This window comes from Sapajus apella, unplaced genomic scaffold (genome assembly GCF_009761245.1).
Source record: "Sapajus apella isolate SASKATOON/1434 unplaced genomic scaffold, GSC_monkey_1.0 scaffold33, whole genome shotgun sequence".
Classification (NCBI taxonomy): Eukaryota; Metazoa; Chordata; class Mammalia; order Primates; family Cebidae; genus Sapajus; species Sapajus apella.
The window spans coordinates 11,004,334-11,032,183 of record NW_022436973.1 but is presented as its reverse complement, the minus strand read 5'-3'; the positions used below and the strand labels follow the sequence as shown (position 1 = coordinate 11,032,183).

The 27,850-nt window shown below is 47.0% G+C and overlaps 1 protein-coding gene across 2 annotated transcripts; it reads left to right on the top strand.

The window, feature by feature from the left end:
- Positions 1 to 66: 66 nt before the first annotated feature.
- Positions 67 to 27,788, top strand: POFUT1 (protein O-fucosyltransferase 1). 2 transcript variants are annotated; one of them, XM_032295278.1, is made up of 8 exons: positions 113 to 240; positions 2,220 to 2,341; positions 7,964 to 8,146; positions 9,191 to 9,303; positions 20,939 to 21,131; positions 23,339 to 23,581; positions 24,912 to 24,994; positions 26,972 to 27,144. In XM_032295278.1, the coding sequence occupies exons 1-8, from the start codon at positions 117 to 119 to the stop codon at positions 26,973 to 26,975; spliced, it is 1,065 nt and encodes a 354-aa protein (XP_032151169.1). In that variant the 5' UTR covers positions 113 to 116; the 3' UTR covers positions 26,976 to 27,144. The 2 variants fall into 2 exon arrangements, with proteins under 2 accessions (XP_032151168.1, XP_032151169.1); XM_032295277.1 differs by lacking the exon at positions 24,912 to 24,994 and having other exon boundaries at positions 67 to 240; positions 26,972 to 27,788.
- Positions 27,789 to 27,850: the final 62 nt, after the last annotated feature.

Below are 27,850 nucleotides of genomic sequence, written 5' to 3'. Positions count from 1 at the left end.
GCGGCCGGGGCGGCGCGCGGGTGGCGCGCAGGGACCGCCGGGAGCGGGGCGGACGCTCGCGTCCCTCCTTTCCTCCCCGACTCTGTGAGGCGGCTGGCTCCGGCTCCCCGGCTGACATGGGCGCCGCCGCGTGGGCACCGCTGCTGCGTGTGTCTCTCCTGCTGCTGCTTCTGCCGCTCCCGGGGATGCCTGCGGGCTCCTGGGACCCGGCCGGTTACCTGCTCTACTGCCCCTGCATGGGTAAGGCCTCCCGAGCCCTCTGCTCAAATGGAGAAACTGAGGCCAGGATAGGACAAGCCACTCCTCTGATGCGCCCAGAGACACCTTCACGGGTCCAGGAGAGAACCTCAGAGAGGGGCAGAGCATGCTCTTCTCTCTGCCCTAGTCGCAAGGACACAGAGGGACCAACGTCTCACAGAGGGACCCCCTTCCATTTGACAGATGAGAAAACTGAGGCTGGGAGAGATTACGTGACTTGCTCGAGGACTAAGACAGCCCAGGGTCCAGTAAATGGAGTTAGTGGGGCAGAACTTGATGTCACTGACCCACGCTGGCTCCTGGTGTTTCCTTCATTCATTCAGCAAATATTTATGGGGCACCTGTTCTGTGCCAGGCCCTGTTCTCTCTGCTGGAAGTATGCCAGTGAATAAGACAGGCTCTCCCCGTGTCCGTGTATAGCCTTCACTTTAGTTGGGGAAGACAAAAAATAGAGAATAAGTAGGCCAGGCGGGTGGCTCACTCCTGTAATTCCAGCACTTTGAAAGACCGAGACAGGAGGATCATTTGAAGCTAGGAGTTTTCAAGATCAGCCTGGGCAACGTAGTGAAATCCAATCTAAAAAAAAAAAAAAAACTTGAGTATGGTGTCACATGCTTGTAGTCCCACCTACTTGGGAGGCTGAGGTGGGAGGATTGCTTAAGCCCAGGAGTTCAAGGCTGCAGTGAGCTCTGATTGTGCCACTGCACTTCCAGCTTGGGCGACAGAATGAGACCTTGTCTCAAAACAAGCAAAACCAAAAAAGGATAAACATTAAAAAAAAATAAGTACATAGTTTCATAGAGGATGATAAATACTAAGGGAAAATAAGAGAGCAGGGTAAGGAGAATCTAAAGGCCATGCCAGCTGCATGGTGGAAATGGGTGTGGTGGATCATCATTGTAGAAGTGAAGCATCATTCCTTCTTAAGGCCCCCAGCGGCTTTTAGACTCCTGACCATGGCTTTCAGGGCCCTGCATGATGTGGCCCCCTCTGGCCATCTCCACAACTCCCTTCTCTGTTGATCCTCCAGCTGCAGCCACACTTAATCTCCTTTGCATTCCTCACACATGCTCAGGTCTTCAGCCTGCGCTGCTGCATGTGCCAGTCCCTATGCCTGGAACCCTCCGTTTCATTTCTGCTTGACCAGCTGTTTCCCATCCTTCAGGTCTCAACCTAAATGTCACCAGAAAGGACTTCACTGACCTCTACCCAAGTAATCTCATTACCCCATCACCAAACTTTTTTCATCTCTTTCTGGCAACTGTCAACATTTTTCATGTATTTGTTTACATATTTAGTGTCTCCTCAGTGGACTGTGAGTGCCCTGGGGGCAGAGGCCTTGTCCTTCTTGTTCATTCCTGTATCCCAGCACCTAGCACAGAGCCTGGCACATTGTGGCCTCTCAATCATATTTGTGAAATGAATGAACAGATGCCATGTTGGGGTTAACAAAAGGAATCACACAGGCTTCTTGCCCCTGAGGCATTCATAGGCTGAGGAATCAGCCAGTACAAAGGCCACAAAGATATTTGAGGAAAATTGAACTGAAGTAACTCAGAGCCAAGATGGGAGGTAGAGGAGGGAGAGGGAGTATGGCAGGGGATTTGTGAAAGGAGCCCAGTAAATGAGGCATTCGAGTTGCCACTCCATGTGCAGGTGAATGGAGATAGAGGTGGAAGGGCTCTTCTGGCTGAGGGACAAGAGCAGAGGCTTGGGGTGGGGGCGGGAATTATAGAGCATGTTGGGGAAACAGCAAGGAACCTGGAGTGGTGGAAGCAGTTGTTGCAGGACCTGAAGATATCAGACCCAAGAGTCCGGACTTGTTCTCATGCTGCCGGCTCCCCTAGTTCTCCTTGGTATCCCTGACTTTCTACCCCTGGCTCCACAACTTTTCTGAGCTCTGCATGCCCTATGCCCTCCCTGCCCCAGGCCTCACCTCACCCTCAATGTACCATTTCCAGGGCGCTTTGGGAACCAGGCCGATCACTTCCTGGGCTCTCTGGCATTTGCAAAGCTGCTAAACCGCACCTTGGCTGTCCCTCCTTGGATTGAGTACCAGCATCACAAGCCTCCCTTCACCAACGTGAGTACTGCTGACCTTGGCCCTTCTCCGCCCTTCCCTGATCTTGCTTTCTTAACCCTCCAAGTCATCTGGGCTTTATTTCCCACTCCTCTGAGATTGCCCTACCTCCAGCCAGAACTGTCTTCACTGAAATAACAATATCTAACATTTATCCAGCACCTGCTGTGTGCGGCTGCATGAGAATTAGCTTATTTCACCCTCATCACTTGCCTGTGAGGAAACTGGGGTTATGTAACTCGCTCAAGATCACACAGCCTGTGAGTAGTAGAGCTGGAATTCAAAGCCATGTTTGTCTGACCCCAGAGCCTGTGACTTGAACCTAAAGCCTCCGTTTCCATCCCTGATTGGCCCTACCCTCTGTGCATTCCATTGGCTGAGGGTGGTGGATGCTATTATCAATTTTAAAGGAGACATGGAGGCACAGGTCATTTAATAACATGTCTGAGGCCACAACCCAGGCAGCCTGGCTTCGGTGCTGCCTCTCACCCCATCAAGGGGCTCCCTTGTCATGCGATGCTCAGTAGCCTCCAGTTCCTTGCTTATTCTTTGTGTCTTCCAGTGAACTGGTGTCTGTTCATATTGTATCTCCGGGAACTTAATTAATATTTGATGAATTGACTTAATAATTTTTCAATAGACATCAGAAATTATACTTAGTGTGAACAAAACAATTTCATTCTTATAACCTTTTCTCTGCATAAGTTTTACTTTTTCCTTTACATGCCAATATTTACAGAGATTTTTGAACAGAGGTTAAAAGTCAGAGTACCTGAAATCATTGTCTGACTTGGTCACTAGTTGCATAGCCTGGACAGGGTATTTTACCTCTTTGTGCCTCAGTTTCCTCATTTTTTAAATAAGTTGGTAATGATTCCTGTTACTATCTTATGGTGAGAACTGAATGAGTCAGTGACAGTAACATGCCTTCAGTGTTGTTGTATGCCACCTCCCTCTTAGAATCAACTGAGCTCATCAATGTACGAGCCTAAGACAGAGCAAGTCCTCAGTGGAAACCAGTGATGTTCCGATAATTTCACACTCACTTTTTTTTTTCTTTGACACAGATTCTTGCTCTGTCACCAGGCTGGAGTGCAGTGGCATGATCTTGGCTCACTTCAACCCCTGCCTCCCAAGTAGCCTCAGTGATTCTCCTGCCTCAGCCTCTTGAGTAGCTGGGATTACAGGCACATGCCACCATACCCAGCTAATTTTTGTATTTTTAGTAGAGACGGGGTTTCACCATGTTGGCTAGGATGGTTTCGATCTCTTGACCTCATGATCTGCCCGCCTCGGCCTCCCAAAGTGCTGGGATTACAGGCGTAAGCCACTGCGCCCGGCCTCATACTCATTATTAGAGTGTAGGCATCACCCATCCATCTCTCTCTGGCTTGCTTGCCTCTGTCTCCTTGCCTTCTCAAACAGTTGTCTTTCCAAGTCCCCACTTCCTTGCTTTCTGTGGCTTACTAACCTGCCCCAACAAAGCTCTCCTTCACCACTGTTAGCATTCTCACTGAGGTCAGCAGTGACCTCCAAATTGCCAGGGGTTATTTCTCAGTCTTTCTCTCATCTGACTTCCCAGTGGCACCTGATCCTGTGAGCCTGTCCTTCCTAAACTTCCCGGTTCCAAGACACCACCCGTCCCTGCTGTAAGCTAGTCTCTGAGCATTTTCCTCTTTGCACTGTATCAGGGGCTCCTTTCTTTCCAACCACTGTTTAGATGTTAGTGTTTCTCTTCTTTCTGTTTGCTTATTAGCTACGTGACCTCAGATGTTATCTAGATCCTGTATGCTTGGGTTTCTTCATAAGTAAACTGGAGATGGTTATATTCCTACCACTTAGGATTATATGAGTGAATCTATGTAAAGTGATGAGTGCAGCACCTGGCACTGTGTCAACATGCAATAAATATTAGTTGCCATTATTACTATTACTTGCTTTGCTATGAATATCTGTTGACTCTTGTGGCTTTTACTCTTCTCCATGTACCTCCCAATCTGTGGCCCAGATTCAGACTCCCCTCTGATTACAGGCCTGTGTTTCTTTTTTATTTTTATTTTTATTTTGAGACAAGGTCTCACTGTTGCCCTGCTGAAGTGCAGTGGTATGATCATCACTCACTGCAGCCTCCATCTTCTGGGCTCAAGCAATCCTCCCACCTCAGCCTCTAAGTAGCTGGGACTATAGGCACCCGCCACCACACCTGGCTAATTCTTTGATTTTTAGTAGAGACAAGGTCTCACTATCTTTCCCAGGCTGGTCTCAAACTCCTGAGCCTAAGCAGCCCCCCTGCCTCAGCCTCCCAAAATGCTAGGATTACAGTGAGCCACTACACCCTGCTGAAATTTTTTTAGTTTTGTTTGTTTGTTTGTTTTTCATTTTTGATACATACAGAGTCTCACTCTGTCACCCAGGCTGAAATGCAGTGGTGGAATCTTGGCTCACCACAGCCTCCACCTCCTGGATTCAAGTGATTTTTGTGTCTCCACTCCTGAGTAGCTGGGTCTACAGGCATGCGCCACCATACCTGGCTAATTTTTTGTATTTTTAGTAATGACAGGGTTTCACCATTTTGGCCAGGCTGGTGTCAAACTCCTGGCCTCAAGTAATCTACCTGCCTTGACCTTGCAAAATGCTGGGATTACAAGCGTGAGCCACTGCACCTGGCCAGAAATTTTTTCTTTTTCATTGTGGAGTCTTGCTTTTGTCATCCAAGGTGGAGTACAGTAGAGCCATCTCAGCTCACTGCAACCTCCACCTCCCAGGTTCAAACGATTCTCCTGCCTCTGATTTCCCAAGTAGCTGGGATTACAGGCACATGCCACCATGCCTGGCTAATTTTTGTATTTTTAGTAGAGATGGGGTTTCACCATGTTGCCCAGACTGGTCTCCAACTCCTGACCTCAGGTGATCCATCCACCTCCGCCTCCCAAAATACTAAGATCATAGGCATGAGTGACTGCTCCCAGCCAGAAATTTTTTAAAGTCTCGAAAAATACACCAGCCACGGTGGATCACGCCTATAATCCCAGTCCTTTGGGAGGCTGAGGCGGGTGGATCACCTGAGGTCAAGAGTTCAAGACCAGCCTGGACAACATGGTGAAACCCCATCTCTACTAAAAATATAAAAGTTAGCTGGGTGTGGTGGTGCGTGCCTGTAATCCCAGCTCCTCAGAAGGCTGAGGCAGGAGAATCACTTGAACCCAGGAGGCGGAGGTTGCAGTGAGCAGAGATTGGCCACTACACTCCAGCCTGGGTGACAGAGCAAGACTCCGTCTTAAAAAACAAAAAATACAAAGATGAATGCAACCACCAACCGTGTACCCACTATTAGAATGATAATCATTAATACTTTCTCATCTTTGTTTCCTCTTTTCTTTTTGTTAATCAAATAAATAAAGCATTACAGATAAAGTTGGTAAAAGATCAAGTCTCTTTTTGGCCCCTGGGGCTAGTCCTGGTCCCTGAAGAATTATTGTGGATGTAGCGTATTTGGTGTGACTCCTTTAAAGTTCCTTCCTATACTTCACTGTGGCACTGAGCATCCTGGTACCCATCTCCAGGTCCACAGTGGAAGAACTTCTCTACTTCTCTACAGCATATAGTTAGGAGAAAAAGGTAATTTTTTTTTTTTTTTTTTTTTTGAGACAGTGTCTCGCTCTGTCACCAGGCTGGAACGCAGTGGTGCGATTTCAGCTTACTGCAACCTCTGCCTCCTGGGTTCAAGCAGTTCTCCTGCCTTAACCTCCTGAGTAGCTGGGATTACATGTGTGCACCACCACGCCCAGCTAATTTTTGTATTTTTAGTACAGACGGAGTTTCACCATATTGCCCAGAGTGGTCTCAGTCTCTTTTTTTTTTTTTTTTTTTTTTTTTTTTTGAGACAGAGTTTCACTCTTGTTATCCAGGCTGGAGTGCAATGACGCGATCTCGGCTCACCACAACCTCCGCCTCCTGGGTTCAGGCAATTCTCTTGCCTCAGCCTCCTGAGTAGCTGGGATTACAGGCACGCGCCACCATGCCCAGCTAATGTTTTGTAGTTTTAGTAGAGACGGGGTTTCACCATGTTGACCAGGATGGTCTCGATCTCTTGACCTCGTGATCCACCCGCCTTGGCCTCCCAAAGTGCTGGGATTACAGGCATGAGCCACCATGACCGGCAAGAAAGGTACATTTTTGAGAGTCTCACTCTGTGGCCCAGGCTAGAGTACAGTGACACAATAATCATCCTTCATTGAAGCCTCAACCTCTTGGATGCAAGGAATCCTTCCATCTCAGCCTCCCTAGTAACTGGGACTACAGGTTTGCGCCACCACGCCCAGCTAATTTTTAAATTTTTTGTAGAGACAGGGTCTCACTATGTTGTCTAGGCTGGTCTTGAACTTCTGGCCTCAAGTGATCCTTCTGCCTCGGCCTCCCAAAGTGCCGAGATTACAGACATGAGCTACCACTCCTGGTCAAAAGAAGCATTTTAAATTCTAGTAGATACTCACCAATTGCATCCCAAAGTGGTTGCTCCAAAATGTAGACTTCTACTACCAGCCGTGTACAAGAGTGCCCATTTCCCCACAAGTTAAGCTTTTCAGTTTTTGCTGGTCCCATGAGTGAGAAGTAACTGATGCCTTGTTATAATTGTAATTTGCTTTTTCCTGATACTAGTGAGGTTATACGTCTTCTGAGTGTGCTTGCTATTTGGGTCTCCTTTGTTGTGAGTTGTTTACCCCTAACCTTTGCCCATATTTTCTCTTGGCATCATTTGTCTTTTTTTGATATCAGCAGGGTTTTTTTTTTTGTTTTTTTTTTTAACACAAATATTGTTAAAAAGAAAAAAAAAACACCTGCTGATACAGTTTGTTCTTTAGCTTGCACACTCTCCTCTTAGCCTATCTCTATCCTAACCTTGGTGTCTTTTGACGGAAACTTTTCATTGTCGTGTTGTCTGAACTGTCTTGGTCTTGGAGTGTTGTTTTTTTTTTGAGATGGAGTTTCTCTCTGTCATCCAGGCTAGAGTGCAATGGCACAATCTTGGCTCACTGCAACCTCTGCCTCCTGGGTTCAAGTGATTCTCCTGCCTCAGCTTCCCAAGTAGCTGGGACTACAGGTGCTCACTACTATGCCCAGCTAATTTTTTTGTATTTTCAGTAGAGACAGGGATTCACCATGTTGGCCAGGCTGGTCTCGAATTCCTGACCTCAAGTGATCCACCCACCTTGGCCTCCCAAAGTGCTGGGATTATAGGTGTGAGCCACTGCGCCTGGCCTTACATGTATTTTGTTTTTTGTTTTTTGAGATGGAGTCTCACTGTGTCGCCCAGGCTGGAGTGCAGTGGCGCCATATTGGCTCACTGGAACCTCTGGCCCCCAGGTTCAAGCAATCTCCTGCCTCAGCCCCTTGAGTAGCTGGGGTGCCTGCCACCACGCCTGGCTAATGTTTTTGTATTTTTAGTAGAGACAGGGTTTCACCATCTTGGCCAGGCTGGTCTTGAACTCCTGACCTTGTGATCTACCCAAAGTGCTGGGATTACAGGCGTGAGCCACTGCGCCCGGTGAGTGTATTGTTTTAATAAATGTCTAAAGTAGCCATTGGGACACTGAGGTGGGATCTCCGCTTCTCCTTTTCCTGTAGCTCCATGTGTCCTACCAGAAGTACTTCAAGCTGGAGCCCCTCCAAGCTTACCATCGGGTCATCAGCCTGGAGGATTTCATGGAGAAGCTGGCACCCACCCACTGGCCCCCTGAGAAACGGGTGGCATACTGCTTTGAGGTGGCAGCCCAGCGAAGCCCGGATAAGAAGACGTGCCCCATGAAGGTGGGTCCTGTGGGTTCGGGGGCCCTTTCTTTCTGTTCCATGTCCTCTGGGCCCCCAAGACTATGTCGTGGCAAAATGTGGGGAAAGGCACAAGAAGGACTTAGGGTAGAAAGATGGAGATTTAAGTCCTGTTTCTGGTATTTGTTAGCGGAGCAGCATCACCTTGGGCAGAAGACTTTGCTTCTCTGAACCTTCATTTCTACCTACAAAATAGTGATGCCAGTGCCTGCTGTGTCTCACTTGTAAAGTATCATGAGGGCCAGGTGACAGAGTGCTTGTAAACTGTAAAGTGCCATATCAATAATAATAACTACTATTTACATAACACTTTATATGTCAGGTACCATGCTAAGAGCTTTACATGTATCAACTCATTTAATACTCACACTGTTCCATGAGGAAAATACTTATAATATCCCCACTTTGTAGGACGCTGAGGACAGCACAGGGAGGGTCAGGATCTTACCCAGGATCACACAGCAAATAAGTGGTAGAGCTGGGATTCAACCTGGCACTTTGGAAATAAGGCAACCCCCACATGTGTCTTTCGGTGTATGTGGTAAAGTCTGGGGAAAGTGGTTGGAAGAGCTATGAAATTTGAGAAGGGAGACCTAGCTCACAGCCCCAACACTGCCCTTTACTTGCTGTGTAACCTTGGGCAAACATCTGACCCTCAGTGGGCCTTGGTTTCCATTTTGAAAATGAAAGTATTGAATTAGCCAATCTTGAATGTCTCTTGAAGCTCTAGTCCTTGGTTCCAAATCCAAAGTCTGCTTCTCCCCAGCCCCTCATCAGTGCTGCAGAGTCAGCAGGATGTGACACATGAACAGGAAAGACTCCTGCTGGAAACCAGAATTGAAGCCAAGGCACTCTCCTTAGCCCCTGGCCCAGGAAATACAGAGTGACATTCCTCCTAGGCCATCCTGTGAGAGTGTTTCAGCCTGAGTCAAATCACCCAGGTTACCCCACCTACAGTTCCTTGGTCCCATCCCCAAATGGCTTTCCCTCCTCCTCAGTAAGCCTTCCACCACTCTCTTTCTGCAGGAAGGAAACCCGTTTGGCCCATTCTGGGATCAGTTTCATGTGAGTTTCAACAAGTCGGAGCTTTTTACAGGCATTTCCTTCAGTGCTTCCTACAGAGAACAATGGAGCCAGAGGTACTTGGAGGGGTAGCGTTGCTGGGTTTAGGGGAGGGGCGTGGAGCTCATGGGCATTCAGCACCTTCCTGGCACTCCCCTTGTCTTCCCCACCCTGAGGTATGAGACCAAAGGTACAGGTGCTCTGTCTGTTGAACTTGGAATCCTGTGTGATCTGTTACCATCTCCACGCCTGACACGGTGGAACATTGACCTGCCATGGGGTTGAGAAAGAGTTTATCAGTTGATAAGGAATGTCATAAAAAGAACATTCGACAGTCACATGAGTCTCAATTTCCTCCTCTAGGCGTGAGAATCACTCCTGTGTTACCTTACTCTTCACAAGGTGAAATTGGAAGCAGCTTCTACAGAACAGTTTTAGGTGCAGACTGAGAAATGATGTCATCCTGATAATTACTGGATGTGTTTATTAATTGCACTCCATTAGGCCCTGTTTAAAAAAAAAATAGGTTAGCAGGACATGGGCACAGGCCATGAAACATTTATAGGGCATCTGTCATGTGTGAGACATAATGCTCAGAGGCCAATGGTGATCTGTAAAAATGAGAATGACCTGGCCCTGGTTTTCTAGAAGCTATGGTCTTATAATGACAGTATAGTGTACTTGTCCTTAATGCTGTAGCATGGCAGGAAAGATAGTGCACTTAGAAAGCAGACATTGGTTAGGAGATGCAAGGAACATATTAATTCATGTGTGGTCAAAGCACTTGGCGTTTAATAGGCCAAAGGTAAACAGATGTAGAGAAATGAGGCTGACACCTGTAATCGCAACACTTTGGAAGACCAAGGTGGGTAGATCACTTGAGCCTAAGAGATCAAGGCTGCAGTGAGCCATGATCACACCACTGCACTCCAGCAAAGGTGACAGAGCAAGGGCCTGTCTCAACAAAACAAAACAAAAACAAATAAAACAAGCACATTCCAAGGAGTGAGACAGTCCTGAGCCCTGAGCCAGCACTGATGGTATCTGCCTTGTAGTACATGAAGAGCATGTCACACACTAAGCAACCAGCTAGTGTTGGCTGTCACTATTATTGCTCACATGCTTTATTTTATTTAAGCCTTTGAGAGTTCGTGAAATGGGTATTATTATTAATTTCCATTTTACAGGTGAGAAAACTGTGCCCAGTGAAGTTAAATAACTTCCCAAGGTCATTGAGCTGTTGAGTAGACAGCTGGGATCTGTTAGTAAATCTTTAATGAATAATAACAGCTAAAATTCATGCCAGGTGCGGTGGCTCACACCTGTAATCCCAGCACTTTGGAAGGCCGAGGTGGGCAGATAACAAGGTCAGGAGTTCGAGACCAGCCTGACCAACGTGGTGAAACCCTGTCTCTACTAAGAATACAAAATTAGCCAGGTGTGGTGGCAGGTCCCAGCTACTCGAGAGGCTGAGGGAGGTGAATCACTTGAACCCAGGAGGTGGAGGTTGCAGTGAGCCAAGACTGTGCCACTGCACTCTAGGCTGGGCAATAGAACGAGACTGTCTCAAAAAAAAAAAAAAAATTATTTAGTGCCTTCTATGTGCCAGACACTGATCTAAGTATTCACAGGTATTGACTCACTTAATCTTTCCCTGAATCTGTGGGTTGTTACTTTCGTCTATGCTTTTCACTTAGAGAAATTGAATTAGAAAGGAGTTAGATCCCTTGCCCAAGGTCATGAAGCTTGAAATTTGTAGAGCTTGGTTTTGAACCCAGGAAGTCCGAATTCAAAGCACCAGTTATTTTATATATTTATATTTTAAACAGCATCTTGCTTGTCTCCCAGGCTGGAATACAGTAGTATGATCGTAGCTCACTATAACCTCAAATTCCTGTACTCAATCAATCCTCCCCACTCAGCCTCTCAAGGAGCTGGGACTGCAGGCATGTGCCACCACACCTGACTAATTTTTTTGTTTTGTTTTTTAGAGATGGGGTCTTGCTGTGTTGCCCAGGCTAGTCTTAAATTCCTGGCCTCCGGGCACAGTGGCTCACGCCTGTAATCCCAGCACTTTGGGAGGCCGAGGCAGCCGGATCATGAGGTCAAGAGATCAAGACCATCCTGGCCAACGTGGTGAAACCCCTTCTCTACCAAAAAATACAAAAATTAGCTGGGCGTGGTGGTGCACACCTGTAGTCCCAGCTGCTTGGGAGGCTGAGGTAGGAGAATCACTTGAACCCGGGAGGCGGAGGTTGCAGTGAGCTGAGATTGCACCACTGCATTCCGGCCTGGTGACAAAGTGAGACTCCATCTCAAAAAAAAAAAAAAACTCCTGGCCTCAAGTGATCCTCCCCTCTGAGCCTCCCAAAGTGCTGGGATTACAGGCATGAGCCACTGCGCTCAGTCCCAAAGCACCTGTTCTTAATCACCATGGATTAAATAGCTGTGCCCTTAACAGCTGCCATTTCCTTTCTGGGACTTGCCTTTGGACCTAGTTCATGTGCTACTGAGGCTCCTCAGTCATGGCAGATTTAAATCTTCCTCATTGTTGATCCCAGAAAGCACACTCCCATTTGTCTACCTGCATGGTTCTCCCCCATTCACCCCCAAATGACCTGGAGCTATTGCCAGAAGGCAGACCTGCCCTCAAAGGATGGAGATTTGCCCCTATTGACAATATGCCAAGAAAAAAAAATGCCACCAACTTTAAAAGCAGCTCCAAAAACAAATTCAAAAAAGCCAGAAAAACCACACAATCCTCGTAGGAAGAGAAAGGACAACGCGGGGGGGGGGGGTTGCTGAAACACTTGTTTGTTGCCCCATAGCTTTGTTTGAGTTCATTGAGTGTAAGAATTACATGAGGGTTTGAGGAAATCTGTGCCTTACAGCGAACTTTTTGGGAAAGGAAAATGTGTAGGAAAGATGAGGTCCCTGGAGGGAGTTTGAGGGAGTTACAATCTCTGGGCAGCTTTCTGCCTTCCTTCAACACATATGTAAGAAACACTTCGTGAGTGTCAAGGGTTGGTCTGGATGCAGGGGATACAGGCCAGAATAAGCCAGATAAGGTCCTTGCCCCGATGGAACTCATAGTGTGACGGGGGAGATAGTGAATAAACTTTTACACTGGATAGTTCCAGAGTGACATGGTTCTTAGAAGGATGTAAACAGGTGGTATATGATTGGCAGGGCTAAGACCAGAAGGATGAGAAGGAGCCAACCTTGTCAGAGTTGGAGGCAGAGTAGTTCACGGCAGGAAGTCAGGAGCAAAGACCCTGAAGCAGGAACAAGCTTGGTATAGTCAAGGGGCAGAAAGAAGGCAATGTGGCTGGTGTGGAGTGAGAGGAGAATGGTAAGATGTTGCTCTTATCTGTTATTGCATAATAAATCATTGCAAAACTTAGTAGCATAACAACAATTTATTATTATTTCTCATGGGACTGTGGGTTAACTGGGCTTAGCTGGGTAATTCTTTTGGGTTTTCATTTTTCCATTTTCTTTATGGAATCCCTGCTGTATAAAGTTTAAATTCAGGTCAAACATCTTATTTCTTGGAATGAATTATCTTTATTTTTGCAATGAATAGCCTCAGATTGGGTGGGAGATTTATTTTTTTTTGGAGACAGGGTCTCTCTCTGTTACCCGTGTTGGATTGCAGTGGCTCCCTCAAAGCTCCCTGTAGCCTCAACCTCCCATACCCAAGCGCTCCTCCCACCTCAACTCCCCAAGTAGCTGGGACCACAGACATACACCACCATACCCATCTAATTTTGTTTGTTTGTGTAGACAGGGTCTTGTCATCTTGCCCAAGCTGGTCTTAAACTCCTGGGTTGAAGTGATCCTCCTGCCTCGGCCTCCCAAAGTGCTGGATTACAAATGTGAGCCCCTGTGCCTGGCCTAGAGATTTCTTTTTTAATAAAGAAGAAAAATTTACATGTAATTAATTACTCCTCCAAAAAAAATTAACATTTGATGTGTATACTTGCATCCTCCACACATTTTTACACACACACACACACACACACACACACACACACCCCTACACGTAGTAGCTTAAAATGAAATCAGTATATATATATGGTAATCAAGTAATTAAGTAATCAAGTAATTAATTTCTCTTTTTGGTTAGACACAGTGGCTCATGCCCATAATCCCAACACTTTAGGAGGCCAAGGCAGGAGAATCGCTTGAGGCTATCCTGGTCAATATACCAAGACCTTGTCCCTGCAAAAGAAAAATTTAAAAATTAGCCAGGCATGGTGGCATGCACCTGTAGTCCCAGCTACTGGGGATGCTGAGGCAGGAGGATTGCTTGAACCCAGGAGTTCGAGGCTGCAGTGAGCGATGATTATGCCATTGAATTCCAGCCTGGATGACAGAGTGAGACCCTGTCTTAAAAAAGGAACACCCCAGCCAGGCACAGTGGCTCATGTCTGTAATCCCAGCACTTTGGGAGGCCAAGGCAGGTGGATCATGAGGTCAGGTATTCGAGACCAGCCTGGCAAACATGATGAAACCCTGTCTCTACTAAAAATATAAAAAATTAGCCAGGTGTGGTGACACACACCTATAATCCCAGCTGCTCAGGAGGTTGAGGCCTGAGAATCGCTTGAACCTGGGAGATGAAGGTTGCAGTGAGCCACGATTGTACCACTGCATACCAGCCTGGGCAGCAGAGCAAGACTCTGTCTCAGAAAAAAAAAAGGCTTGACTGAGCTACATGTCCAGGAGGTCCCCCTCATGTCTGGCAGGTGATGCTGCTATCATCTGGGAGCCAAGTAAGGGCCTCCAACAAGCATGTATACACATGACCTCTCCATGTGGTTTGGGCGTCTTACAGCATGGCACCTGTGTTCTGAGAGGGAGTATCCAGGGAGTGAGTGTCCCAAGAGACAGGAAATAGAAATTGCGGGCCCCCTAATAACTGAGCCTGGAAACCAGCACCGTGTCACTTCTGTCAGGTGCTATTGGGAGGGGGCAGAGCCCACCTAATGGGAAGAGCTTCAAAGACTGGATGATCACTTTTAATCTGCCACGCAGGAAAGGAGATCAGAGAGGCGGACAGGGGTCAAACCATGCAGGTTTGTAGGCCCTGTGGATGATTGGTAGGGATGAATTGGACTATGTGTGAACATTTAACATTAAACATTTCTTAAGATACAGGATACTTCCTTGCTATGCAAATTTGTCCTGGCGTGAAGAGTACAATGGAATTGGAGAGTGAAGCTCTTCCTGGGCTTACTCTGCAGTTAAGCAACTGCTTCCCTTCTCTGACCTCGATGTCCCATCTGTAAAATGAAAGCGATGGGCAAGAGAGAGGTTTTGAAACTATCTTCAGAGTTTTCAAGAAGTGCTTGTCAGGTGTGAGCCATCACACCTAAGGGATTACAGGGAGGCTGAGGTAGATGATTGCTTGAGCTCAGGAGTTCAAGACCAGCCTAGGCAACATAGGGAGACCCCATCTCCACAAAAAATAGAAAAAATGAGCCAGGCATGGTGGCACAGAGCTGTAGTTACAGTTACTTGGGAGGCTGAGATGGGAGGATCAGTTGAGCCTGGGGAGGTCAAGGCTGCAGTGAGCCATGATCTGTCCACTGCACTACAGCCTGGGCAACAGACTGAGACCCTGTCTCAAAAAAAAAAAAAAGTACCTGTAGGGCCTTTATGGGGGGCAGCAGTAGGGGACCAAGTTGCAGGGGCTCAATTCCTCCTCCCTATCACCTTCAACCAATAACCCTCAAATCTATCAGTGATCCAAATTAGGCAAAAGAAGTTTGTAGGCCACAAGTTAGGCTACAGGTGGCAGAAAGCCCCAAATAAGAGCAGATTGATATGGTTTATTGTTTTCTTAAGTAAAAGAAGAACTAGGTATGCAGTCCAGGGCTGGATGGCAGCTCCACAGTGTCATTAAGAATCAGGCTGGGCACAGTGGCTCATACCTGTAATCCCAGCGCTTTGAGAGGCAGAGGCAGGCAGATCCCTTGAGGTCAGGAGTTCAAGACCAGCCTGGCCAACATGGTGAAACACTGTTTTTACTGAAAATACCAAAAAAAAAAAAAAAAAAAAAAAAAAATTAGCTGGTGTGGTGGCATGTGCCTGTAATCCCAGCTACTCAGGAGGCTAAGGTAGGAGAATTGCTTGAACCTGGGAGGCAGGGGTTGCAGTAAGCTCTGCACTCCAGCCTGGGAAACAGAGTGAGACTTCATCTCAAAAAAAAAAAAAATCATGCTTCCATCTCTTTGTTCAGCTATCCAGTATTAGCTTTTGCGCCACTTCATGGGCCAAGATGGCAGATGAAGCTCCAGCCATCACATCCCAACTAGAGGAACAAAAGTTGCAAAAAGCATATCCTCCCTTTTTAAGAAGGCTTCCAGAAGTCCATTATAACCCTTCTGCTTACATCTCATTAGCTATCACAGGAGCCATACCTAGCTGCAAGAAGTACTTAGAAATGTCTTACTTCCCTCCCCCCAACCCCAGGGTATGTTTGGCTGGTAAGAAATGTCTTTATTTTAGGCTGCCATGTATCCAGCTGAAAACTGGGTTCTAGGGGAAGAGAATAAGAGGTGTTTCTTCTTTACCACATGATTTCTGAGGATCCTTCCAGCTCTGCTGGTTCTGAGCCTGTGAATAGCCTGGCACAGCTCTTTTTCATCTGACACGTCCTGCACGTTGACTGTCGGGAGGCAACGGACCATCGTGCCGAACCATTCTCATGTATGATGGTCCAGGTATTTGAGTGCAGGACTTGTCATTCTCCCAGGCTGCCACCTCCCTGTGGGAACCAGAATGAGACCAGAAGAGTGAGACGGAGCCAGCCATGCAAAGAGCTGGAGGGACATCAAGAACAAGGCCCTGCCATGGTCATGTCCCTGGGTCCCCTGCACTCAATTGGGTTCATCCACTTGTGGTCCCACAAATATACACTGGGCATATAAGTGGATTCTGTATACAGAGAAGTCCCAGTTTGTTGGGGAATCTCAGAAGCACAGGCATGGAGGAAAGAACCTCAGAGGTTCACTGGGCCTAGCAGAAGGAAAGCCAGCCCTCTTCCGCTGGATAGCTGTAGTAAAAGGGCCTGATCCAGGGTGAGCAGTTACAGGGCAGGTGGAGCTGGTCAACATTTTCCTTCCAGCCAAGATCCTTGTTCCCCTCGCTTTCTTTCCAGACTGCATTGTCCTACCTCACCAAGAGTAAGTGAGCAGATCAGCCTTCACCTCTTGCTGCTTGTTGGGTCTGAGCTGATGTTGTCCCACTGGGACAGCTCTTTGCTGGTCCACATCCAGGTAGAGGGTACACACATTCCAAGTCTGGAATTCACTGAAGGTCGGCTGCAGGTGCTTTCTAAGAGGTTGGGGGTTTGTGGGGGACACAGATCCTGGTTCTATCCTAATGTCCCAGCCCCCCGGGAGTTTTACTCTGCCTTTTCTTTGAAAATCCCTTGAGGTATCATCTGAAAGGAGATTAGCTGAAGACGTGGCCCATAGTAGGTACTTAAGTAATATAAGTTCCTTCCTTCTCTAACTTCTGACAGCCTGATCTGGTCTCTGTGGCAAGGTCTCCAAATCTTCTTCATTCATTCTAAAAATATTTATCATGCCTACCATGTGATAAGATCTGTGCTAGGGGCTGGGAATCAGAAGAATAAGCCACAGACACAGCTTTTGAGTGCTCGTTGTCAGGGGTGAGGAAGATGGGAGTGAGGAGTAGTAGTTAAGAACACAGGATCTGGAGTGCACTGCCTGGATTTAAATTCCAGCTCCACCAGTTTCTAGCTGTGCAACCTTGAGCACATTACTTAACCCCTCCGTGCCTCAGTTTCCTTATCTGTAAAATGAGAATGACAGTAATACTTCCCTCACAGAGCTCTTGTGACAAAAATGATTTAATATACCTAAAGCAATCGGAGCATTGCCTGTCACATAATGAGGCCCAATAAACAATTCACAGATAGGTACATATAAACAGAAAACTGGAGTCTAGGTTGGGCATGGTGGCTCATATCTGTAATGCCAGCACTTTGGGAGGCTGAGGCTGGTGGATCATCTGAGGTTAGGAGTTCAAGACCAGCCTGGGCAACATGGTGAAACCCCGTCTCTACTAAAAATACAAAAATTAGCTGGGTGTGGTGGCACACGCCTGTAATCCCAGCTACTCAGGAGGCTGAGGTAAGAGAATTGCTTGAACCGGGGAGGTGGAGATTGCAGTGAGCCAAGATTGCGCCACTGCACTCCAGCCTGGAAGACAGAGCAAGACTCCACTTCAAAAAAAAAAAAGAAAAGAAAACTCGAGTCTAGCAAGACAAGTGTCACACAGCTGTACCATCAAGGAACACTTTCTTGTCACTGGTCCAAGGCTTGTGTAAGTGACACAGGCCTTGGATAGTGTACGTGGGAGCAATGGCAAACAGGCTGCTTGGTTCCCCAGCCTCACCAGCTGACAGTTCCATGGGCAGGGAAGATGGCTGCAGGGCACGTCATTGTGCAGAAGGCAGCAAGAGAAGTGGGGCAGGGAACCCTCCTTCAGGAGGTGAGGCTTGGGATTTGCATCTCACCTTGGAGTCGTGGAAGGTGTTTGCTGAGCAAGTGGCCTGTGTTGGAGAATGAGCAGCACGTCTGTTGTGTGAGGGAAAGATTGGAACCACCTCACTGTCTAGCAAGAGGGAAACAGGCAGGTAAATTGCAGTTTGTACACTATGGAAAACTTTTAGAGAACCTAATACAACCACATGATCAACATGGCCAAGTCTCTAAAACATAAAGTTGATTAGATTTGTATGTAACCTTTAACTAGGTTACATGCAATATGATGATGATGAGAGCCAGAATTCTCTGAGAGCTTTCTGTGTGCCAAGGTACTGTTCTAAATGCTTTGCTTTGATTAATACATTAATCCTCTCAATAGCCCTATAAATGAATATATTAATTAGCTTGACTATACTAATCATTTAACTACATGCATGTATATCAAAATATCATATATCTTAAATATATACTTTTTTTTTTTTTTTGAAACAAGTCCTCACACCGTCACCCTGGCTGGAGTGCAATGACATGATCATGGCTTACTGCAGCCTTGACCTTCCAGGCTCAAGTGATTTCCCACCTAGCCTCCTAAGCAGCTGAGACCACAGGTACATATCACCACACTTGGCTAATTTTTAAATTTTTTTTGGATAGTTGGAGTTTTGCCATGTTGCCCAGGCTGGTCTTGAACTCCTGGGCTCAAGTGATCTGCCCACGTCACCCTCCCAAAGTACTGGGATTACAGGCGTGTCCACCGTACTCAACCACAATTGAAAAAAAAGAACAGCTTTATGAGGTGGGAACTGTTATCTCTGTTATATGGGCAAGGAACTAAGGCACAGAGTGGTAAAGCACCTGCCCAAGTTAGCTAGTGGCATAGTCAACATTAGAACAAGGCATTCTGGCTTAACCCACATTCTTCATCATTCCACTCCATAGAAAGCACTCAGAAGAACTCTCCCCTCCTTTTTGATGCCTATGGTAAAAGTGTAATCATACATTAAAACACATTACCCTCTGGAAAGTATGATGGCAGGATGAGCTCAGATTAAGGTGTGTGTGTGGTTTTTTTTTTTAACCTGAAACAAAGCAAAGTTAGTATCTGCTAATTCGGGTCATGGGTATATAAATTATTAAATTATTTTCTGAATTTGCCTGGATGGTTTGAAATATTTCATAATTTTTATATGAAATTTTTATTGAGGTCATTGTACATTTACATGCAGTTGTAAGAAATAAGACAGCAAGCTCCCATGTACCCTTTACCCAATTTCCCCCAGTGATAACATTTTGCAAAACTATAGTGCAGTATCACAAGCAGGATATTGACATTGATACAATTTACCCATGTTACGCAGTTTTCTTGTACGTGTGTGTGTGTGTGTGTGTGTGTGTGTGTGTGTGTGTATTTAGTTCTGTGCAGTTTTATCATGTGTGGGTTTCTGTGTCCACTACCATAGTTAAGACACTGAACAGTTCCATTATCACAAGGATCCTTGTGTTGCCAGTTTATAACCACACCCACCTCCCTAAACACATACACACCATTTGTAACCATTCTGCCAACCATTAATCTCTTCTCCATTTCTGTTCTTTTCTCCATGTTATTGTTTTAAAATGTTTATATGAATGGAACCATACAATATATAACCTTTGAGATTTCCCACCCTCCCCAACCCAAGGATAATTCCCTTGACATCATTCGAATTGCCTTTGTTGATAGTGTGTTCCTTTTTGGGAGGGGTTCATATTCCATGATATAGATGCACCACAGTTTGTTTAACCATTTATTTGTTGAGCAACACCTGGGTTTCCAGTTTGGGGCTCTTATGAATAAAGCTGCAAGGGACATTTGTGTATATGCTTGTGTGAACATAAGTTTTCATTTTCTTGGATAAATAAATGTCTAAGAGTACAATTGCTGGGTCATGTGGTAATTACAGGCCTAACTGCCAAACTGTTTTCCGGAATGGCTGTTCCCATTTCATACTTTTAAGGAAAGGATTTTGGCTTGCAGAAGGCACTTCCCCTTCTGCAGGTGGAGGGAAGAGGTATACAGAGATCTAGAACTTGAAAGTGCATTGTGAACATGGCACACCAAGGTGTTTCATGTTGCTGAGAGGTAGTCTGGGTTTAGCTGATGAGGGAACACAAGTTTGCTCCTCATTCAGTCAAGAAATATTGAGCGGGCGCAGTGGCTGACACCTGTAATCCTAACGCTGGGAAGCCAAGGTGGGCAGATCACTTGAGTCCAAGAGTTCAAGACCAGCCTGGGCAACATGGCGAAACCCCGTCTCTACAAAAAAAATACCTGACTGGGCCTGGTGGTACATACCTGTAGTTCCAGGTACACAGGAGGCTGAAGTGGGAGGGTCTTTTCTTGAGCCAGGAGGCGGATGTTGCAGTGAGCTGAGATCACGCCACTGCACTCCAGCCTGGGTGACAGCAAGACCCTGTATCAAAAAAGAAAAAGAAAAGAAAAGTATTGACCAAGCTCTTGGGTGTGCCAGACGCTATTCAACTCACACTGGAGCCACTGCCTTCCCGCAGAAAAGACAGATGTGAAATAAATATGAGGTGGACTGTGTGTGAAGGCGGAAGCAGCGGCTTGGAAGGTTATGACAGGGGCACCTGCAGACCTCTGCTCCCTTCCATAGGGCAGAGACTGTGCCTGTCTTGTTTTCCCCCAGGCCCCAGTACATAGTAGGCAATCAATAAATGTGTTTTAAATGTTGAATCAATGATCCAAATCCAATGTCCCTGTGATTGTGACTTGGCCGTTGCCTCTGTAAGCAGCTGCATGTCCCAGCCCTGCCATGTAGGTAAAAGGGCAAAGGCTTGGTCCAGACACCCCACCCTGGGGTGAATTACTGCACCACAGATTGGAAGCCACCGTGACATATAAAAGGTTGGAATGCTCCATTGTAAAGTTTTAATTGTTAAACAAGCAAAGAGGGTTGTAAATTCCGAGTGGCGGGATAGTATTGCATATTGTGCCTGTTGCCGCTGCCACCAAGGTTCCTTATCAGCCCGTTGGTATTTCACAACCTCTCATGCTTCTTGCGTGTTACAGGGGCCCCTCCACAGGGTCTCTGGGGAATGGTGCAACACCGTCCTTTTTTCTGTGGGGGTGGCAGCCAGGCTCTCTGTGCGTCCTTTGACTTCCCTCATTCCATCTCCTGTCTAGATTTTCTCCAAAGGAACATCCGGTGCTCGCCCTGCCAGGAGCCCCGGCCCAGTTCCCCGTCCTGGAGGAACACAGACCACTGCAGAAGTACATGGTATGGTCAGACGAAATGGTGAGGACGGGAGAGGCCCAGATTCGTACCCACCTTGTCCGGCCCTATGTGGGCATTCATCTGCGCATCGGCTCTGACTGGGTAACTTCCCCTTCCTGTCACTGGCTAGATTGGATGTGTCCCGGAACAGGGCCCAGGCCTGTAGGGATTGGCCCCTCGTCCTAGTCAGAGCAGAGAGCTCTCAGTTGGCCTGGCTTGTGGGATTGTATCCCATCATCCTGCTGCAGCACGCATCAAAATGTAACTCCAGAGTACCTGCCAGCCAGCTCTCATTTTAGCAGCTGCTGTTTTTATTCTCATTTTACAGATGAATAAACTGAGAAATTGAGCCAGACCCCAGGTCAGACAGCAAGCCGTAAAGAGGCCACAGTCCAGGTGCCCTCTGTCCTAGCTCAGTGTCTGGCTAGTAGACTCTGTGTTGAAAAACCAACTATGGAGATGAGGCATGGCTCCCAAGAAATGAAGATGTTTCCAGAATTTGGAGTCTGTTTAAATGTGCAGAATCCTCATATTCCAATGGTGTTTTCACCTCTGTGTGAAAATAACAGAATCAATGTAAACGGTTACCTTAATTTACTTAAGAAGGTACATAGATAGAAGATACATAGATATGTTAGAAATGCTCATTGCAGAAATCTTGAAAAATAGTAAAATTAAAATTCACTCATAGTCAATTGATGAGGTAATCTTACATTTACCCACCAAACTCTCCCCTTCTCCCCCACCCCCACAAAGAAAGGGAGCCAGAATCAGGATTTTTTTTTTTTTTTTTTTTTTTTTTTTTTTTGGGAGACAATGTCTTGCTCTGTCAACCAGGCTGGAGTTCAGTGGCACAATCTCTGCTCACCGCAGCCTCCCAGACCCAGGATATTTTATGAGTGGCTCCAACCAAACATTCAAGGAATAGTACTTCCCATCTATACTTTTCTGCAACATCAAGAGATATAAGATGCTATTTTTTACAAAGCTAGCATAACACTAATACCAAACTCAGATAAGGTCAACTCAGAAAATTATAGCCTCTTCTTGCTTATAAACACAAATGCATAGATCCTAAGTGAAATATTAACAGGTCAAACCCAATAACAGATTAGCACACAACACAAACACAGAAAATCTATCATAAGAATGTAATGAAATTGACTATATTAACACCCAAAGAAGAAAAATCATATGATCATCTCAATAGGGGCCAAGAAAGCATTTGATAAAAGTCAACACCTGTTCGTGATAAAAACTTGTAACCAACCAGACATAGAATGGACCCACCTTAACTTGATAAAGCCTATCTCTTCAAACCACAGCAGATAGCATACCTTCTGGGGAGCTATTAGAAGTGTTCCCACTGTAGTCAGAATCAGATAAGGCTGCCTGTTAGCACTACCACTGTTCAGACTTCTTCAGTGAATGTCCCAGATAATGCAGTAAGACCAAGAAAGGTAATTTTTGTTTCAAAAAGCCAGTGTCCCACCACCCAGAAATAACCACCATTAACTCTTTTGATACATGTTCCTTCTCTCTCAATGCTTTTTTTTTTTTTTTTTTTTTTTTTTTTTTGACACAGGGTCTTACTCTATCACCGAGGCTGGAGTGCAGTGGCAAAATCACAGCTCACAGCACCCTCTACCTTCTAGGCTCAGGTGGTCCTCCCACCTATGCCTCCTGGGTAGCTGGGACCACAGGTTCACATCACCACACCTGGTTAATTTTTGTATTTTTTGTGGAGAGGGGGTTTTGTTATGTTGCCCAGGCTGGTCTCCAACTCCTGAGCTCAAGCCATCGGCCTGCCTCAGCCTCCCAAGATGCTGGGATTACAGGTGTGAGGCACTGCGCCTGGTCCTCAACGTTTTCTTAAAAAAAATGTAGTTAGGAGGCCAGGCATGGTGGCTCATGCCTGTAATCCCAGCACTTTGGGAGGCCTAGGCAGGTAGATCACCTGAGGTCAGGAGTTTGAGACCAGCCTGTCAACATGACAAAACCCCATCTCTACTAAAAATACAAAAATTAGCCAGGTGTGGGGGTGGATGCCTGTAGTCTCAGCTACTTGGGAGGCTGAGGCAGGAGAATTGCTTGAACGTGGGAGGCAGAGGTTGCCTCATGCAGAGATAGTACCCCTGCACTCCAGCCCAGGTGACAGAGTGAGACTCGGTCTCAAACAAACAAACAAACAAACAAACAAATGTAGTTAGGGTCTTCCTGTATAGCCTGTCTTTTTCCACTTACCAGCTCTTGCTACCGGGGTTCCACGGCAGTTGCTGGTATTTAACCCTGTTCTCCGCTTACTGTAGAAGAACGCCTGTGCTATGCTGAAGGACGGGACTGCAGGCTCGCACTTCATGGCGTCTCCACAGTGTGTGGGCTACAGTCGAAGCACAGCGGCAACTCTCACGATGACTATGTGCCTGCCTGACCTGAAGGAGATCCAGAGGGCTGTGAAGCTCTGGGTAAAGTCGCTGGTTGCCCAGTCAGTCTATGTTGCTACTGATTCTGAGAGTTATGTGCCTGAGCTCCAACAGCTATTCAAAGGGAAGGTACGTATGGGCCAGGTTGGGGTGCAGCAGGAAGGGAATGAAAGGAAGAGCCAGGGTGGTCCCACTGCCCACTGCATGCTTCACAGGCTCCCCCAGAAGCCTTTCGCCTGAACCTACTATTCCTCTTCAGTTCCTATCCCTCTTTCAAACCCTGGCTCAGAGGCTTCCTCCTCAGAGTCTTCCAGGTTCTCGTCCACTCCTGGAGCTCACGTGTCCCTGTTGGGACCTTCGTGGCCCTGTATCATTTCTTCTCTTGCGGACTTCCTGAACTGTATGAAACTGGTGTAGAAATATGCCTTATTTCCTCCCGGGAGCTGTGGGCTCCTTGAAGGCAGGGTCCAAGGCTGAATCACTGCTATATTCCTTGATGTCTAGGCTGGTGCTTCAACCTTTTTGGGACTGAAACCCTGCCTTACCATCACCAGTGTCTAGGACAGTGCCTGACACTTAGTAGGCAGTCAGTTTGTTGAATGAGGATGTAGAGAGTGGGCTCTGGGGAGAGATCCCAGTCTAGTGGAGGGGTTAACAGCAGAGACTCTGGAGTCAAAGAACTTGAATTTACCCACTGTGCAGCCTTGAAGAAGTTATTTGACCTTTCTGTGCTTCTGTTTCCTCATCTATAAAATGGGATTGAATAGTACCTATCTCATAAGGCAGTTGTGAATGTCAAATGTAAAGAAACTGAAACAGTTCCTGCTACAAAATAAGTGCCCAGTAAAGTTAGCTATCATCAGCAGTAGAAATTGGTGGCTAATTAATGAAGGAAAGGAGCTTTGTGCTTAGTAAATGCTTAAAGAAGCCGTGAGTAGTGAGAATTCAGTACATGAGTAAATAGTAGAATGTTCTTGGTCAGTGCTTACTGTATCAGTAAAGAGTAATATTCAGGTGATGAGTGAGTACGTATTGATAAAATGACTGAATTGGCATTAAGCATTCCATAGGACTTTGTAGAATGCTATGCAGGCCTTAAGAGGCAGACACTGAGTGCTGTTGGTGTTATGCTAAGGGGCTCCCCTTCTCTTTCACTCCAGACACACAGGAAGTTCCAGCGCAGAGAGGAAGTGCTAGGTCAGTGTATTCTAGTCTCCTCCCCACCCACTCAACAGAAATCGGAGCTGGGGCTGGGCATGGTGGCACATGCCTGTAATTGCAGGCCAAGGCAGGAGAACTGATTGAGGCCAGGAGTTCAAAAGCAGCCTGGCCTAGCATAGTGAGACCCCATCTCTGTTTAAAAAAAAAAAAAAAGAAAAGAAAAAGAAAAATATAATTAAGAGAAAATCAGAGCTGAGAGACATCAGGGGTCGTCTAACCCAAACCCTCTGATTTATAGCTGAGGAAACCAAAGTCCCAAGAAAGGATAGAATTTACTCAGGCAGTCCCAGAGCTAATTATAATGGGCATGACACAGAGTGGGTAAGTTTCAGAATGTGAGTGGAATTGTTTGGGGGATTTTGGCCATGATTAAACTGGTATTATTTCTTTGCTATAATCCAGATAGCAAGATGATGATTTTTGTTACATCAGAAATCTCTGTGGAACAGCAAAGCACTTTCAGCCCTAACTCTGCCCACACTCCCCCCACCTACCCACAACCCCCAACCACCTCTGTACTAAGTTGAAGCATTTGGAGAGTCCCAGGGAGTTTTTTTGTGAGTTTTTGGAGTCAATGTATCTGTTACACCTTGAACCTCTTGCCGTTTTCTATTTCCTGTCCCTATGCCAGTCTTCTCATCCCTCCCAGCCCTCAACTCCCTTTTCCATGGGTTCAGAGGCCACCCTTATCCTGAACTAAGCCTTGCTCCTCCATTAAGCTCATCCAGCGCTGAGTCGGGGTACCAATAAATCAGATGTGGTCCTGCCCTCCAGGGCACACATTCTAGACCCAGGAAAAGAGACTGCAGAGAAGTATAGCGTGTGCCACAAGGTGGGTTCAGGAGGTTGGTAGAAAGATGAGCAGGTCCATTCATTCACCTGTCCTCTCACCAGATTTTTACTGGGATAGGCTCTATGCTGGGCCTGGCCAGCAGTGGAGAGCAAACCAACACAGCTGTAGCCCCAGTCAAGTGCAGGAGACCATACTGATCAGAGAATCACTAAGGAGTGAAAACTGTAAGCAGAGATGTGTGCTCCCGAGTAGAGCAGCAGGGTTCTGTGGGAGTGAAGAGCAGAGGACGCTGGCCTAGACTGGGAGGCCAGGGAGCGCTTCCCCAAGGAGGCATCACTGAAGCCGAGAAGGGAAAGACCTTTGAGAACTAGGAGCTAACCAGGTAAAGGGAGGTGTGCCCTGAACAGCACAGTACACGCAAAGGTCCTGAAGAGGCAGGAGCCTGGGTAGGGGCTGAGGTTGAAGGGATGATGGGGGAGGGATGAGAAGAGACCCAACGAGGGCCCTGTAGGCCACGGTCACAATTTGTCACCCTTATCTGAAGGGCAATAGGGCATCATTAAAAGGTATTCCACTTAGAGGCCAGGAAGGATGGGGAGAAGTTATCTCGAAAAATTTCTTTTGGCTACTCTGTGGTGAGCAGACCAGGAGAGGCAGTGAGGGACCAGGAAGAGGCTGTTGCAGTCCATCAGGGAAGAGGTTGTGATGATTGGGCCCAAGGAGTGGCAGGCCCTCAAGAGAAGTGTTCACCTTTGGGGACTATCTCAGGGGTAAATTGGACAGGACCTTGGGCTTTGATTTGGGATACATGGGAGACGCAAACATCCAGCCCAGAACTGGAAGGATGCCCTCTGCTACCCTCTCTGGTTTGGTGGGGAAGCCCATCAGGCCAGGGCTTTAGGAAAAACAGAACTTGAGCTTAGCCTTAAGAGTCTGGTCAGGCCAGGCACAGTGGTTTACCCCTGTAATCCCAGCTATTTGGGAAGCTGAGGCAGAAAGATCACTTGAGTCTAGGAGTTCAAGACCAGCCTGGGCAACATAGCAAGACGCCACCTCTAAAAAAATTTTTTTAAATTAACCAGGTGTTGTGGCACCCACCTGTAGTCCCAGCTGCTTGGGAGGCTGAGGTGGGAGATTGCTTGAGCCTTGGAGGTTGAGACCAGTCTGGGCAGTATAGCAAAAACCCATCTCAAAAAATAAGATAAGAGTCTGGTTGGTATTTTAACGGTGAAGAAACAGCACTCCAGGCAGAGGGAACAGTGCAAGCAAAGGCATGAAGGTGTGAATGGTGTGTTTGCAGCTGAGGCTCCTGGAGTGGGGAAGGGTGGGGTGGGCCTAGGCAGCAGCTGGGCAATGCTTCCCTCAGACACTGAACCATATCTTCCTTCTCTCTGCCCCTCCTTTTGTGTCTGTAACTGCAGCCTAGGGAAGGAGGTTGGGGGTGTGGACAGCAGGCCTTGGCCTGCAGCCACCTCAGTTTATATGCTCTACCCTTTCTCCTGCAGGTGAAAGTGGTGAGCTTGAAGCCCGAGGTGGCCCAGGTCGACCTGTACATCCTCGGCCAAGCCGACCACTTTATTGGCAACTGTGTCTCCTCCTTTACTGCCTTTGTGAAGCGGGAGCGGGACCTCCAGGGGAGGCCGTCTTCTTTCTTCGGCATGGACAGGCCCCCTCAGCTGCGGGACGAGTTCTGATTCTGGTCGGAACACCAGGCCTTCTGATCCTGGAGGGACCAGAGTCTGAGCTGGTCCTTCCAGCCAGGCCTGGCAGCCAGAGGTGTTCCCAGGATTGCACACTCCTCTTTTCACCTGCCAAAGATGGAGAAGAGTGCCAGGGACCCCTGGAGGAGGGAGGCATTCCATATCCCAGGGCACTGGACTTCTGGGTTCCTAGGAGCAGGAGCATCTCCCATTGCACATGCTTCCTGCTCTTCTGGGAATTTCTCACACCGGCAAAGCAGTCCAGCATCCATCTTTCAATCCACTCTACTCTGAGCAGCCTGGGATGCTGAACTCTTCAGAGAGATTTTTTTATAGAGAGACTTCTATATACTTTTGATACAAGATCATGACTACTCTAGAACTCTCTGTGGTTTTTGAAAATCAGTGAATTCCATTAACGTAGCTACCTAAAGTGACCTTAACTGAATGGATGAGGCCACGGCTGGTGTGGGTCACTGCTTTTCAAAGTGTCCCCCAATGTGGCCCTCAAGAGCCATCCCCACTTCCTGGCCAGAGCCATTGTTGTCCCCAGCTTCCTAGGCCATTTCTGGGGTTTGGGGCATGAACACTGTCCTGCGTTGTAAACACTATGTAAATGGAAGTTAACGCTGTGCAGCGTTCTGTGGGCGACTAAGTGCCACTCACATGGTATGTTCCTGGCAA

Coding starts and splice junctions, on each gene's coding strand:
- POFUT1 (XM_032295277.1), top strand. CDS start 117: ATGGGCGCCGCCGCGTGGGCACCGCTGCTGCGTGTGTCTCTCCTGCTG. Junction 2,342..7,963: donor ACAAGCCTCCCTTCACCAAC/GTGAGTACTGCT, acceptor CTTTTCCTGTAG/CTCCATGTGTCCTACCAGAA. Junction 8,147..9,190: donor AGAAGACGTGCCCCATGAAG/GTGGGTCCTGTG, acceptor CTCTTTCTGCAG/GAAGGAAACCCGTTTGGCCC.